The sequence below is a fragment of the Anas platyrhynchos genome, chromosome 1 (genome assembly GCF_047663525.1).
Source record: "Anas platyrhynchos isolate ZD024472 breed Pekin duck chromosome 1, IASCAAS_PekinDuck_T2T, whole genome shotgun sequence".
Taxonomy (NCBI): Eukaryota; Metazoa; Chordata; class Aves; order Anseriformes; family Anatidae; genus Anas; species Anas platyrhynchos.
Genome location: NC_092587.1, coordinates 116,940,001 through 116,955,121, shown reverse-complemented (window position 1 = coordinate 116,955,121; position 15,121 = coordinate 116,940,001). Strand labels below are relative to the sequence as shown.

The following is a 15,121-nucleotide window of genomic DNA, read 5'->3' as shown; positions in this document are numbered from 1 at the left end:
CCGGCTCGGCGCGGGGCCGCTGCTGGACCCCGACCCCCCCCCCCCAGCACTCCGGTGCCGCGCCCCGGTGTTCGGCCAGCGGGATGCGGGGGGACGGGGCGGGGAGGGGGGAGAGAGGAGACCACGAACGAATGAAAGTTTGTTCAAATAAACAAATAAACAGACGGATAAACAAGCGAGCGAGCAGGCAGCCAGGTGCCTGGGCACAGCCGAGCTCCGACCGCGGACGGGCCCCGGGGGGGGGCGCGGCAGGAGCCGGGCTCTGGTCGCGGGGGGCGGCCCCGCGGCGCCCCCGTCGGGTTTCGGCCTCTTTTCGTTGGGCCGGGGCTCAACGGTTTCCGATTTGTTTTCTCCTCCTTTTGGGGCTGTTTCTGCTGGGGGCCGCCCCCCGCTGCCGCCCCGGCCCCGCGCTGCTCTGGGGCCGCTCCCCGGGGCCGGGCCGAGCCCCGCGGGGCCGCGCACGTCGGGGGGCGCCCGGGGCGGGGCGGGGCGGGGCGGGGCGGGGCGGGGCCGGTCGGAAAACCAGGCGCGGAGCCCCCCCTCCCCAACACCCACCCGGAGTGGGCGTGGCCGAGCGGCGGCTGGGCGTGGCCTAGCGAGCCTGGTGGGGGGGGGGCTCGGCGCCCCCGCTCCGGCTCCGAATCCGAATCCAGCTCCGCGCTTTGCCGGGCGCCGCGTGCCGGCGGCCGCCCGCCCGTCCGGCCCCCGGCGGGAGCCAATCAGCGGCCGCCCGTCCGCACGTGGAGCCGGGGGGACTCAAGAGCGCCGCGGCCGCCGCTCACTCCCCCCGTGACGGGCGGCCCGGCGGCAGCGGGCAGCGCCGCGGGGGCGGCGGCGGCGGCGCCATGAGCGGCCCCTACCCGGAGGAGGGCTGCGGGGAGCGCCCCGACGGCGCCGGCAAGAGCAAGTCGCCCACGCTGCTGTCGTCCTACTGCATCGACAGCATCCTGGGCCGCCGCAGCCCCTGCAAGGTGCGGCTGCTGGGCACGGCGGCGCACAGCCTGCCCGCCGCGCTCGCCGCCCGCCCGGAGCACGACAAGGCCGCGCAAGGTGAGAGCCGGGACGAGGGGGGCGCGGGGGGAGCCGGCCCGGGGCTGCCCCCGACGTGGGGCGCTCCCCGCGCACGCAGCGCCCCGCACTGACCGCGCCGCTCTGCGCTCTCTCTCCCTCTCTCTCTCTCCCTTTTCCCCCTTCCTCCCCTCCGCCCGCCCCGTCTGTCCGCAGGCTCCCCGAAGGGCAGCCCCCCCTTCGAGGCTGCCGAGCTGCACCTGCCCCCCAAGCTGCGCCGCCTCTACGGGCCGGGCGGGGGCCGGCTGCTGCCGCCGGGACCGCGGGGGGACCGCCCCGACGGGCGGCCGGAGGGGGGCGCCGCCGCCGTGCCCCCCGCTGCTGCCACCGCCGCCGCCGCCGCCACCGCCGCGGGCGCCCCGTGGGACACGCTGAAGATCAGCCAGGCGCCGCAGGTCAGCATCAGCCGCAGCAAGAGCTACCGCGAGAACGCGCCCTTCGTGGCCCCGCCGGCCGCCCTGGACGAGCTGGGGGGCGGCGGCGCGGCGCACGTCGAGGAGCGGCCCGGCCCCGCCGCGCCGGCCGCCGAGGAGGAGGAGGAGGAGGAGGACGAGGAGATGCTGGAGGAGGAGGACGAGGAGGAAGAGGAGCTGGAGGAGGAGGACGAGGAGGAGCTGCTGGGCGAGGACGGCGGGGGGCTGCTGAAGGAGACCCGCCGGGGCGCCGCCGCGGCCCCCGGGGCGGAGGGCGGGGAGCTGTCCCCCAAGGAGGAGCTGCTGCTGCACCCCGAGGACGGCGAGGGCAAGGACGGCGAGGAGAGCGTGTGCCTCTCGGCCGGCAGCGACTCCGAGGAGGGGCTGCTCAAGAGGAAGCAGCGCCGCTACCGCACCACCTTCACCAGCTACCAGCTGGAGGAGCTGGAGAGGGCCTTCCAGAAAACCCACTACCCCGACGTCTTCACCAGGTACCCGCGCCGACGGGGCGGCCGAGGGGAAGGGGGAGGGGGGGGGGGGGCGATCAGGGGCTGTAGCGGGGACGGGGACGCCGCGAAGGTCGCCCCCCGCCCGGGGCCGCCTCCGGCTATTTTTACCCCGCGCCGCTGCCGGGCCCCGGGATCGGTTTCGCCCTCCCCGGGCGGGCTGGAGCGCTGCCCGGCCCCGGGAAGCCCCGGCAGGGCTCGCATCAAAGCGCCGCCGCCTAAAAATACCGGCCCGGCACGGCGGGGCCCCGGGGCGGCTTCGGGGGGCCTCGGACCGGGGAAGGGGGGAGACCGGCGGGGAGAGGCCGGGCTGCGCGCCCGCTGCCCCAAATAGCACCCCCCGACGGGGCCGAGCCCCCCGCTGCCCGCACGCCTCGCTCCCGCACCCCCCGGCCCTTTTTTCGTTTGTTTCCCCGCATGGGGGGCGCCGGGAGCTCTCCGCCGGGCTCTTTTGCTCCCCTGCTGCCGGGCATCGCCCCGGGGGCGCCGCCTCGCTCCCCCCCAGCCCCGGCCGCAGCCCCGGGCCCGGCGGGTCGCGATCAGGTCGCGATCGGGACGGGTCCCGGCGCTTTTTTGTCGCGCTCCCGCCCCGCGTTTTCTCCCCGTGGCTGCGCCGGGACGGGACAGGCCCGAGGCTGGAGGGGCTCGGGCTAAGCCCGGGGGGCTCCTGCTTTAAGCCGGCGGCCTGAGGGCGAATGGACGGCTCCCGGTCACCATCCCCGTGCCTCGGAAAGCGCAGCGCGGCTGTGACGGGACGGGACGGGACGGGAGGCAGCCCCGACGGGAGGGAGCCCCGACTGGGGGAGCCCCGCTGCTCTTGGGGCCGGGTGCGGGGTGCGGGCAGTGCCCGGAGCAGGGCAGAAGGCTGACGGCAGCGTGTGTGTCTCCCCAGGGAGGAGCTGGCCATGAGGCTCGACCTGACCGAAGCCCGAGTGCAGGTGAGTGGCGGCCGCGGGCGGCGGGGCCCCGCTCGGGATCGGGAGCGGGATCGGGACCGGGACCGGGACCGGGAGCAGCGCTCGGGGCGTCCCCGCGCCCCCCCGGCCCCGCGGCGGCCGAGCCGACCCCCGGGTGCTGGAATTGAGGGGGCCCCGCGGGGTTTTGGTTGTTAGACACGGCCCCGCTCGGCTGCGAGCCGGGTACTTGGCTGCGATCAAATCTCCAATCGGGCTTCATAAAAGCCCACTTAGTGCTAGAACAAACAGGGCCATTTGAAGGCGAAATGTTGTTTGATTTCCTCTCCGCCTGCACAAGGAGCTGGCTAATGCTATTTGATTTCCCATTTTTGATAGCAATAAGCCTGCATTGATCTAATAGTGAGTGAGTGCAATGCTATTAAAGGTGTTTGCCGCCCCATACCAGAGTGCATTTCCCAACCCAAGTCTCATAACCAGAGAGACGATAAACATTGGGATGCCCTGATTGCCAACAGAAAACAGATGTCTCCGAGTTGGAAGCTGAGCAAATCACTTTACAGTTAAAATCAGGCGCTGATAAAGCATAATAAATTCCATATGGCTCATTTAATACACAACAGCTTCTTGCATTAGAGGGGCTAATGATGAGATTTGTCCCCTCCTTTCTGTTGACACATTTCTCCATTGTCAAACAGAGATGTGACAGCAAATCAGTATTTTCAGCTCAGGGGAACAAGTCGTGGGAAAGTTAAATAACTTTTAAAAAAGAAAGACACCCCCTTTCTCTCCCCTATTCACGGGAGAAGATGTAATTAAGGGAATATGAATTATGAGAGCCCCTCCGTTTACCTTTGGGTGTACTCAGACTTATTAATTCAATAACGGGGAATTGCAGCGAGGACAGCTCGCTAATTGAGTTTTAGCTGGCAGAGACGATCCGTTTGCCAAAGACTCTCGGCTTCCCCGCGAGCACGGCGCAGCCTCTTCCTACGTGCGCGCCCCGGTGCGCGCCTGGCTATAAATTATAGATGGGGACTGTAGCGAGGGACCCGCAGCGCGGCCGCCTCTATCGGATCCGGGGAGACGGGGCATCGCGCTGCTCCTACAAAACGGAGCCGAGCCTCAAAGGGGAGATTTCGAGCCGGCGGCAGCCCGAAAATCTGACAAATGCGAGTCCCTCTCCAAGCCTCTCGCTGGGTGCGTGTGGCACCCTGCGCTCGCGTTTCAGCGAGTGTGTCTTTCCCTTTGGCGAGCGGTGCTTTAATTCCCACTGCCTCTCCCTTGGTTAAAGCCCGGGCTCCTCGATGATTGTTATTTTTTTTGGTTTGTTTTGGAGGGGGGGAAGAGGAAAGGGACGGCGATTCCGTGGCTTCCGAACTTAGTTTTGTAAAATACACTCTGGAAGCACAGCGTGGAAACGCACGTTTGCTGCTTCGATCGCGCTGCAATTTATTTCCTCGTTGCAGACACTGGCGAAGTCACGATTTTTTCGTTCTTAACCTTTTTTTTTTTTTTCTGGGGGGGGGGAGGAGAAGGAAAAAAAAAAAAAAAAAGGAACGAAAAAGGCGGTGACCCCTAACGCCGCCGTTTGTGTGTGGTCACTTTGGCGAACCCAGGGCGCGTTTCTTCGCCTGGGGCGCGCACGGCGCTCGCAAGGAGCCCCCTGACGGGGAGCCCCCTGAGGGGCAGCCCCGAGGCCCGTGCGGGCAGGGCCGGCGGGGGGCGCGTTGCGGCGGCCCCGGGGGGGCGGCGGCGGAGCAGCGGGCGCCGTCGGGCCGGAGCGCGGCGGTGGCGGCGGCGGGGCGAGCGGTGCTAAACCCCGTGTTTCTTTTGGCTTGCAGGTATGGTTCCAGAACCGTAGGGCTAAGTGGCGGAAGAGGGAAAAGGCTGGGGCTCAGACACACCCCCCAGGTTTGCCTTTCCCTGGTCCCCTGTCAGCAACTCACCCCCTCAGTCCATACCTTGATGCTAGTCCTTTCCCTCCTCATCACCCAGCTCTAGACTCCGCCTGGACCGCCGCCGCCGCCGCCGCCGCGGCCGCCGCCTTCCCCAGCCTGCCCCCGCCGCCGCCCGGCTCCGCGGCGCTGCCCCCCGGCGGGACCCCGCTCGGCCTCGGCACCTTCCTGGGGGCGGCCGTGTTCCGGCACCCCGCCTTCATCAGCCCCGCCTTCGGCAGGTACCGCCTCGCCCGGGGCGGGGGGGTTGCGGCGCGGCGCCGGCCGCCTCGGTGCGCCGAGCCCCCGCGAGGGGCGCCCCGACGGCGCCCCCGGCCCGGGAGCGCCCGGCGGCGGCGGCGGTGGGGTGACGGCGGCCTCTCTGCTTCTGCTTCCCTTGCAGGCTCTTCTCCACCGTGGCCCCCCTGGGCAGCGCCTCCAGCGCCGCGGCGCTGCTGCGGCAGCCGGCGCCGGCCGCCGAGGGGGCGGTGGGCTCGGCGGGGCTGGGGGACCCGGCCAGCGCCGCCGCCGACCGGCGGGCGTCCAGCATCGCCGCCCTGCGGCTGAAGGCCAAGGAGCACGCCGCCCAGCTCACCCAGCTCAACATCCTCCCCGGGAGCAGCACGGGGAAAGAGGTGTGCTAAGATCCGGGCGCCGTCCTTGCCGCTTTTCGTTTGCGTTCGTTTCAGTTTCCCGGGGGGATTTTTTGGGGGGAGCGAGAGAGAGGAGAATAAATTCGCGAGTAGGGAAAGGTCACCTCGTAGCACGAATCAAGACCAAATGGGGGAAAACGTTTCTTTTTCTTTAAAAACAAATACAAATAATAATCATAATAATAATAAAAAAAAAGTGGACCAGCAGCTAAGACTGGGGTAGGTTCCCGAGGTAGGAGCTGGAGGACAGCGAGCGCGTCGCGCGTCGGTCAGCCCTCGCGCCAGTGAGCGGAGCGATGCTCGCAGGCTCCCGAATCCAAAACTCCTTGGCTGGTACATTTCCTAAATGCACAACGTGTTAATTTCCTCGCTGAGCATCAAGCGAAAAAGAGAAAAAAAAAAAAAAAAAAAAAAAGAAAGAAAAAAAATAGCCCTACCTAATAAAATTTACTATATATTAGCGTTACGTACACTTAAAGATTTTTCCTTCCGTTTATCTGGCAAGACAAAAAAAAAAAAAAAAAAAAAAAAAAGCGAAGAAAGGAATCGAAAATTGTAATTGAGAAAGGAAATTGAGAAGGGGGGGAGGGGGGAAGGGGCTGCCCGCACCTCTCCCAGCCCCGTCCTGCGGTGCTGGGCTGGCCTGCTGGGCGCACTGGGGAACCGTCGCACACGGCGCTGCTGCGAGCCGCGGGTGCTCACCGAGGATGCTGCCAGTGCAGAACGAAAGTGAATTTGATGCTGTAAGATAACCAGTGCACTTAAGGGAGAGGGTATATCTTTTTCTCGTTATATTCTTTATCACTACACCAACCAAGGTTTTTATATCAAACCAAAGGGAAATACACTGCTAGAATATGGACTGTTTAAGTCACTAAACTGTGATTATTGATTCTGTACATACCATTGTTATAAAAAAGAACAGAGCTTTGTATATTTGAAATGTTATAAAACAATTGCACTCAGTGTAGTGTTGTAAAAGTTTGTCATTCTGTAGATTCTTACTGTGTTGTAGATATCATAGGGGTCCTAGACAAATATTTATGTACAAACCCTTTATTTAACTTATTAACTGTAGAGGTTTCTGAAACCCTCAAGAGGCGATGGTACAGTACTTTTCCGTGTAATGTCGTTATTGTTAATACTTTTCCTTTGCTATCCGGTGGAGAAGTGCCACGTTCAGAAAATAAACAACGATATATGTTTACCAAAAGAAAAAAAAAAGAAAAAAAAAAAGAAAAAAGAAAAAGAAAGGAAAAAAAAAAAAAAAGGAACGAAAGCAAAAGAACAAAACGCCACAACGCAAAGTCCTTGCGGGGGCGCCGGGGGCTTCGCCCCGCGCCCCCCTCCCGGCCGGGCCCCCCCGGGGTTTCGGGGACCCGGGGCCGGGGCCCCTCGGAGGCGGCGGGGCCGGGCGGGGGGCGCAGCCCCGGGGTGGGGGGCTCGCAGGGGGCAGCGCCCGCCCGGGTCTCGCCCTCCGAGCGCCGCCGCCCCGGGATCAGCGCCCTATTTCTACCCCACCCCCCCACCCCGGTTGTGTTTTTCTTGCTCCCCGTTATTTTTATTTTATCGCTTGGAAGCAGCCTCCTGGCGTCCCAGCGCCGCCGGGGTCGGCAACCCCCGGCTCCGCTCCGCGCATCCAGCGGGGCCGCGGACGGCTCCGGGAGGGTTTTGGGGGATTTTGGGGGGGTTTGGCCGGCGGCGGGGCGCTCTCGGGGCCGCCCCGTCGGGGCCCCGGCCGCGACCCTGCCCCGCTGCGTTTCCCTCCCCCCCGCCCTGCTTTAGCGTTTCAAAAAACACCAGAGGCGCAAAAGAAAAAAATCTGTATTTTTTTTTTAAAACGGTTTTTTATTTTTATTTTTTTTTGATGGGGAAAATAACGCTTGTTCCCTGGACGTTATTAACGGTGCGGTCTGAAATATACATTTTTTGCCGTAAAGAAAAGGGAATCATTATCGAGCCATTACGCATTAAGAAATGTCATTCAGTCATTTTTATTCATTCGGCTGAAATCTTCGTAAAAGCCAGAATCATACTTCTGCAAGCAGCAATTTTGTTAATCCAGGGGGTTATTACTCTGGTCCCTTATTAGGATCTATACTGCTGCCAAGCAATCCTATAACCTTCTCAAAAGAAGTTTACCTCCGTGTTATAAAACCAGTAGTGGTATTTATACTGTGCAATAATTAGTGTATTACTTGAATCCACTAACAGGTTCATTTTATCTCTGCACAAAACCCCTAGTCTGCTTATAGAAAGCTTGTGCCTCCTTTGGCGCTGTTAAAGTGGTGAAAGAGTGAATGAAGGCTGGTAGCACTTTCTCCTTTTGCCTTGCCTTAATTCCCATCTCTTTTTGCTCTCATCCAATTAGTGCAGTGTATTAAGCGGTTTATCATCTCATAGTCAGCTATTGAGAGAAACAAGGCGAACACTTTGCAATAGAGCCTGCTCTCCTTTGACACCCTCAGGTACTTACATATTCCACTGTGCTATGAATAATAGAGGAAGAATAGAGCGCTAATTCCCTCATCAAAGAATGCCTTGTCTGCTGCTTTGCTCAACAACACCATTCTGATCAAAAGAAAAGCAATAAAGCTTAGCATAACAAAACGAAACCTACTTATTAGCTTAGTGGTTAAATTAATGCAGAGCCGCTGCTATTCAAAACCAAGGTTTGAAAACAGCCTCCAACAACCTGATAATGCTGCCTTCGGGATGAAGGAATGTTAAGCTGCAACCTGAAGCTGGCACAGATGAGTTCATCCATTAAAGTGCCACGGGGAGGGCCGCCGCCGGCCGCTCGGGCCCGCAGCGCTCCGGGTGCCCGCCGGGGGGCTTCACCCCGCCGGGGGGGGCTCGGCCGGGCCGGGGGCCGACCCCGGGCCCCATGGGGGGGTCACGAAGCCCCCCCCCCCCGGGCGCCCCTTGCGCCAACACCCCGAGCCCCGCCGGTGCACGGGCTCCTCCGCGCTCAGGGTGCCGCAGCCACCGCCCCACCGGCAGGCCCCCGGGTTGGGGCACGCCTGGAGCTTCTCCGGGGCTTCCTGCCCAGTTCACGGCAGGAACATCTCCGTCATCCTAATGGGGTCGGGCACTAAAGGGCTCGTTACTTGTGGTAAACCTGGGTGAGGTTACAGCAAGCCCGTGTCTTCAGAGGAGCCGCAACGCTGATGCCCTCCTTCCTCCCAACCGCCCCCTCCCCAAAAAGTCTCCTCTGCGAGCGCCCAGGTGAACACCCTGGGAGAGGATGACGGCTCGCAAACACCAGCACAAAGAAGCAGTTTCTCAGATATTGTGATTAAACTTTAGGGTGGTGAGGCCCTGGCACAGGTTGCCCAGAGAAGCTGTGGGTGCCCCATCCCTGGAGGTGCTCAAGGCCAGGCTGGATGGGGCTTTGGGCACCCTGGGCTGGTGGGAGGTGTCCATGCCCATGGCAGGGGGAGTGTAACTAGGAGGTCTTTAAGGTCCCCTCCAACCCAACCCTTTTTCTGATTCTATGAAAACCCCACGGATTCAGCCCCAGAGTCACTGTGTGTGTAGGCCCATTGGAGCAGACATCGTCCATCTCGGCACACGGCATCTTCCATTGCTCTGTGCAGCTCCCACCTGGGGACAAATGGAAGCCACACAACCCACCAACCCAGACACGCACATCCCTTCAGTGCCCAATGCCTTCTTGTTGATGTTCTTATTTTTTTATTTGGGCTTCGTTGGGCATCCTAAAAATGTACATTTTCCCTGTCAACCCAGGGAACATTTTGAGCAACCTCAGGTAGCACATTTCTAGTAGGCAGATGATCCAATCCAATTCTCTTTTTCTAGAAAATTTTATTTTTTCTTTCAAGTGCTAAGAAAATTTACATTTTATGCTGTTAAAGATTTAAAAAAACATTTTAATAACCTTACATTAGCGTAACAGATTGCAAACTTAACGGCAAACATGAGTACAACAGTATTTGGTGTACAAAAGCTCTACCCAAATTTATGCTTTTTTCTTGTCATGTCTGCTTGTCGCTTTACTAAAAGTAAAGAGAAAATACAATTTGTTTACAAAACCTTTAAAACCACCGATACAGTAATTATTATACAGAACAGCAACAATGATTCTCCCTCCTTCCCTTCTCCCGTTACTGGTTACAATGTCATCCAAAATATATTTCTCCCTATTGATCGCTTGCTTTCAAATATTTTGCATGGAAAGAAATTAAATACATTTTTATTCTGCGTATGTACAAAGGATTTTTTTTTTGTGCATGTGCATGGCTATACATCCAGGTAAGAAATTTCCAACCTGGCAAAATAGCACGCTTTAAGATGCACAGGAAGACTCCCAGCGAAAAGATGGTCCCCTGGTTTTGGTGCCTCCAGCCTCCCATCCTTCTTTCCCGTTCACACAGTTGAAAGTAAAGCGTCCCTACCTCCATTCCGAAGGTAGGAGGACACTGAAAGGCATTTAGGTTTAGCATTGTTTTTAATTGGTATGTTTATGATCAGGAAGAAGATAAACTGTGAAAAGGCAAAACATTAGTGCTCCTACTGAGACCTCTACTAACCTCTCTTCCTGAGAGCACCTCTACTAAATACCCTGGAGCAAAGTCTAGGATCACTTACATTCCAGCAACTCTCACTGGGAATTATCCAATTAAAGCAGCAATTCCCCCACCCCCTTTTCCCTCATAGGTCTACATACACAACAAAATATATTGCAAAAATCAACTACTCCATATTTGAATAGCCCTGGCTTCTCGGCGAAGAAAAGAAGCGAAGATAAAAACCGCCTCGAGTATTTCAGGTCCCCGTGGATCATGTGTGCCGTTTTCATCTTTTGTTCTTCCTCCACCAAAGGAACAAGATTGTTAAAACATCATTGTGCATCCCGAAACAGGCTGTTGCTTAAGAGGGCGTTATTTTTAAGCAACGAGCTCGCCTCTCTGCTCCCTCCCTTTTCAGCCCATCACTGTCTTTCATTGTTGGGCTCTCCCGCAGATCTTCCTATGCTGATGGCAAAGAGCTTGCCCAGGTTCACTTCTGAGTAGCCACTCATGGACAGACACTTGTCCACCGTGCTCTTCAGTCTTCTGTAGGCCTCAATCACCTCCTTTCTGAGCGGCTTCTTCTTCACGTGCTCTGAAAGAACGAAGAAACAAAACAGAGAAGGATTAAAAAAACGCAAAGAGAAAGGACTTTGGCATTCACCGCTGTTGCGAAGCACGGCATTTCGACTCGAGGAGAAAAGAGGAGACAGTGGTGGGCAGTGTTCATGTGTTCACAGGCATTCGGGGCAAGAGCACCGAGAGGCTCTACGAGAGCCCGGCCAAAACGAGCCGGCTCCTGGATGTAATGAGAACTCCACAGAGCCCCCGAGGACAATTTGCCTGCCGCGAGCTTGGCTGCAGATCAGTCGAGGGAACCACGCTGCGATTCCTGAGCCCCTGCTGGCGCTGGCACAGCCTGGGGCCGACTCGACACCGCTGCCGCGTGCTCCCACGCACAGCCCGGGGGCAGGACGGGCGTCGGGGTGCTCGGCCCTACGGAGGGGCTGGGAGGAAAGGCGGCAGTAAGCTCCACACGGTCCCACCCTACAACAAAGGTGCCCAGTTTCTCAGTAAGGATGCATCGTGTCTGCCTGGCACACGAATGGAGACAGTCATTCCCCAAATATTTGCTCAATAATCCCCGTGAAGAAATGTCCGGAGTGCAAGACATTGCCTGCTGGTGGGTTGGTGTGTGCAAGCTCACGCACACACGTACCAGTTTGTACGTATTTAAGCAGCAGCAAAGCCAGAACTGTTCTACTTCATATTTTGTGTGTGTGTGTGAAATTTTATGCCATCTAAAAAAAGAAATCCAGGGATTTTGTTTGGGCGATTGCCTGGCTTTTGCTTTACAAAGGCTGTGGACAAAGGCTAAAAGAGGAAAATATGCTACTGATGCACGTCGGTGCCAGCTTGGTGCAGATGTGGTGCAGCGGTGCTCCTCCTTTCAAGCCAGCTCCTTGCCCTAGAAATACCAGCTCCTCTCCGAACCCCCACCTGCAATCACACCTTGAAATCGGCATCGCTGGGCACCCCGCGTTACTACCAGGCACCCAGGGAGGATGTAGCCCCAAGGGAGCCTCCACCACAGGCAGCCCCCTCCCGTTACCCCCAGCAGGACGGGGGCACGGCGCTGGGACACTGCTGGAGCTGGGAGCCTGGGAGCTGCCGCCTCCCTTCCTCTCCTCATCTCCTCACACTTCACAAACGGGATCCACCGCTGCACCCTGGGGCTTGGGAACCCCTCCCCCTGAGGGCACACGGACAGATTTGTTGCAGAGCCTCGGCAGGTTTAGGCTGAGCTCAGGGATTAACCAGGGGGCACGATGCAAGCAGCACTGCCTCGCTGAGGGGCTGTCGCCTGCTCCCGCGTTATTCACCCAGTGCCACTCGGGCGCCCTGCACGATGCCACGAAACCTTTAAAAACTCGATTAAGATTTCACTTAGAGGTCTCGGCCTGAGTAACTGAGCACGTTGATTAGAAGCACCTTCCATGCATCCTTGCGAGGAAGGTGTGTTTGCAGCTTTAGGTATTTATTATACTTACAACTTTGGGCTTCTTGGGCAAACGAAGGAAGCCGTCAGGCTGCAAACACAACCCTCTTGCTACTGCTCGGACGGTGAAGGAATTGTGCTTATGTGTGGAACTGAATACTCCTTAAACTACACCACCAACACGATGAAAACTTTGACTACAAGAACCTGTTCACTAACAGACTGGAGTCACTACAGCATAAGGACACGTAACGAGGCTGAAATGACTTCAGCGTAGGGTTTACTTAAATAAACTGTGAAAATTGCAATAACCAAATCCATAAAAATGCCAAGCCCGCCTGGCCATCAATTCGGCGCTAACAAGGTTATTTATGTGTCTCCAAACTGAAGAACACACTGAGTGGGCTCATTTCCACTGCTCACATGCTAGCAAAACCATGCTGCCTGTCCCACCGAACTGCAGCAGATATCAGAGATATCACCCTTGTGGCTCAAAACTCAGATGAAATAGTTTAAAGGGTCCTGGAGCTCAGGAGGGACCGAGGTGAAAGGCACCGAGGGGCAGGAGCAGCTGGCAGGTACAAAAAAGAGTGGGAAGACACGGGAACAACCGGGCACACACCAAAATGATGCTGGAAGTAGAGGGCAATGCCCCACAGCCCGTGCCCAGCTTGGGCTCAGCCCCAGCCTCTCCACCAGCAGCATTTCCCCCCCAGCCCATCACCGAACCCAAACTGTAATGACACACGGTAACCTCCCTGACAGCACGCCTCAAACATGTCTTAGAGGCTGCTCCTCTCGTGGAGGCAAGCGGGGAAGGGTGGCCTAAAAGGACGGAGGAATACGAGGGGCCTCGCTGAAGTACCGAGGCCGATTTTAAGTTTCCATTATAAGACAATGGCAGCCGGGGGCTCGGCGGCTGGCGGCAGGCAGCACCGTCCCCGCGGCACCGCCACGCGATGCATTTGAATGACACAAGTGCATCTGATGACTGGGGAGAGGAGATTTAAAGAACTGTGGTAATACAGAGCAGGGGAAGATGAGAGAGGACACAGCTCCTGATGTGTTTACCTCCTTTGCTGATGGGATATTGACTTTTCCCACCAGGTTGGTTAGAAAGGGGACTATTTACGCTGCCACACAGCAGAGTAAGAATGACAACCAGCATCACTCTGTGCTCCTCTTAGTAAAAGACAACTGTGACCGTCGTATATCACACAGCCAGTCAATACCTTCGAGTTACCATACCATCCAACTTAGAGATGCATATAAAAGCTCCTACTTTCTTTCCAAATGAGAATTTAATCAATAATGTGCCTAAGGCCCTCTGAAAACTAAGCTGCACAGACTGACTGAAATTGCTTTTCAGTAGTCTGTCACATCCTGAAAATAGTTGCATGCCGATTATCCCCCTATCATTGTTTTAATAAATTCCAAGTTCAGCGGCAAGCAATCTTTTATGACAGCCAATACTGCAGAACGCATAGACAGATTATTAGAAAGAGAGGTATTTATATACATACGGAGCACGAGGAAGGTATTACCAAAACAAATAGAGGCACGAAAAATAAATCTATTTTAATACAAATTAAAAAAAAAATAAAAAAGGAAGATATGCTTCTGACTATACATAATTAACCCCCCAGGCACTGTATTCCCTGGAGCCAATGAATTCCCGATTCTAGGTGGGATTTCAGAACCCCATCACCAGGCAGGCAGTTGGCATCCCCCAACACCACCGCCACCCTGCTCCTTTCACAAAGCACAGCCTCAACTTCTTGGATACCCCTATCGTATTCAGCACCGCGCCCGAGTTCTTACTTAGCCACCCAGGTATGCATTTGTGTATTATTTGGGTTTTTATTTTTATTTTTTAAAGGCACCTCAAATCCATTTACCCCACACAGTCACGCTGAGCTGGACGCAAGGATGGAAGTATTTGGAGGTTATCTGTATCTACCTGCTCACGTGTTTTCCACGCACTGCAATTTCTCTTTGTTGCTATAAAAATGGCACAGAACAACCCCAGAGGGAAGATCGAGAACTTTTGTTCCCGGATTCACCAAGACGTGGCTCTGTGCAAGTCTTCTGTTTTTTCTCCTACTGATTGGACAAGCGAACCGTGTCGTATTATCAAACTCTCTCCCCCTGATTATTTCTGTTGATAGCCTGCTTTCCCGAGTGAGAAGTACAAATATATTCACATTCCTTTGTATTTATGTGCGTGCATCTGCACTGAGTACGTGAGAAACAACGTAGGTGTCTCCGAGCACAGTGCCAAAACGTTGGATGATCTGGGAGTGAACAAAAAAAAAGCTGCAGAGTATCACTGACGTACGGCATCATCTCTCCCTGCCGCTCCTAGTTAAAGAGTTAAAGAACACACTGAATTAGCTCCTGAAATTTTTACATCGCCTACTGGTTATTGTATTTTAATTACAGCAAGCCTAGGCACACAGGCAGCAGTCTCTGTTCCAAATATCTGTGTTTCATTTATTTCTGCGCAAAGGTAGCAAACAACAGTCAGTCATAATTGGTTCTGTCAGATGTTTTACAGTCAGTCATAATTGTCTCTGTCTAGAGGTGTGTCAATTTACTGCAAGTTAAATAAATATTCTGTCTATTATGATATCAGGTTATGTAAGCCATTTTTTTAATTGCATGGGTTCCCCTTTTATAATACTCAGCACCCCTATTTATACTGTTAACCTTAACTTCGCCATTTGCAGAATGTCAATGAAAAAAGTCAACAGTAATTTAATGAACAGACGTATAAACCTCTAACATACTTGCCTTTTTATTTCTAATTAAATACAATCAAATTAGGCTATAAAGCAATTAAATTCTTCCATCTTGACAGGGTTCTCCTCAAATACCTATCAGAGATGCCAGTCTGCTGGCCTAAAGACTTACTTCGCTGAAGCCTTAAATGCTTCTTGTTTGTTTTCTGAAGAAAATCAACCTCTCGACTCGCACCAACTTCTAGACCCTATGTCCCTGTAACACCCCACGCGGCGCTCCTGGCACGGCTACGCCTTGCAGCTCCACGCAGGCTGCCTGTTCCCACAGCGGGGCGTTAACGCGACTCTAGCGCGGTCA

General features: G+C 56.2%; 2 protein-coding genes across 2 annotated transcripts in view; one reads left to right on the top strand and one right to left on the bottom strand.

Annotated features, from left to right (window-relative positions):
- The first annotated feature begins 770 nt into the window (after positions 1–770).
- Positions 771–5,618, top strand: ARX (aristaless related homeobox). The gene is made up of 5 exons (XM_038168924.2): positions 771–1,050; positions 1,225–1,972; positions 2,880–2,925; positions 4,746–5,080; positions 5,242–5,618. Exons 1-5 carry the CDS (start codon positions 846–848, stop codon positions 5,480–5,482), a joined length of 1,575 nt encoding a protein of 524 aa, XP_038024852.2. The 5' UTR covers positions 771–845; the 3' UTR covers positions 5,483–5,618.
- Positions 5,619–9,299: 3,681 nt separating this feature from the next.
- Positions 9,300–15,121, bottom strand: part of POLA1 (DNA polymerase alpha 1, catalytic subunit) — a 200,738-nt gene continuing 194,916 nt past the window's right edge. The window contains exon 37 of the mRNA XM_027449032.3: positions 9,300–10,618. Coding sequence (XP_027304833.3) covers positions 10,446–10,618 — 173 coding nt within the window. The 3' untranslated portion in view covers positions 9,300–10,445. The remainder of the gene's footprint in view (positions 10,619–15,121) is intronic.

Coding starts and splice junctions, on each gene's coding strand:
- ARX (XM_038168924.2), top strand. CDS start 846: ATGAGCGGCCCCTACCCGGAGGAGGGCTGCGGGGAGCGCCCCGACGGC. Junction 1,051..1,224: donor GCACGACAAGGCCGCGCAAG/GTGAGAGCCGGG, acceptor GTCTGTCCGCAG/GCTCCCCGAAGGGCAGCCCC. Junction 1,973..2,879: donor TACCCCGACGTCTTCACCAG/GTACCCGCGCCG, acceptor GTGTCTCCCCAG/GGAGGAGCTGGCCATGAGGC.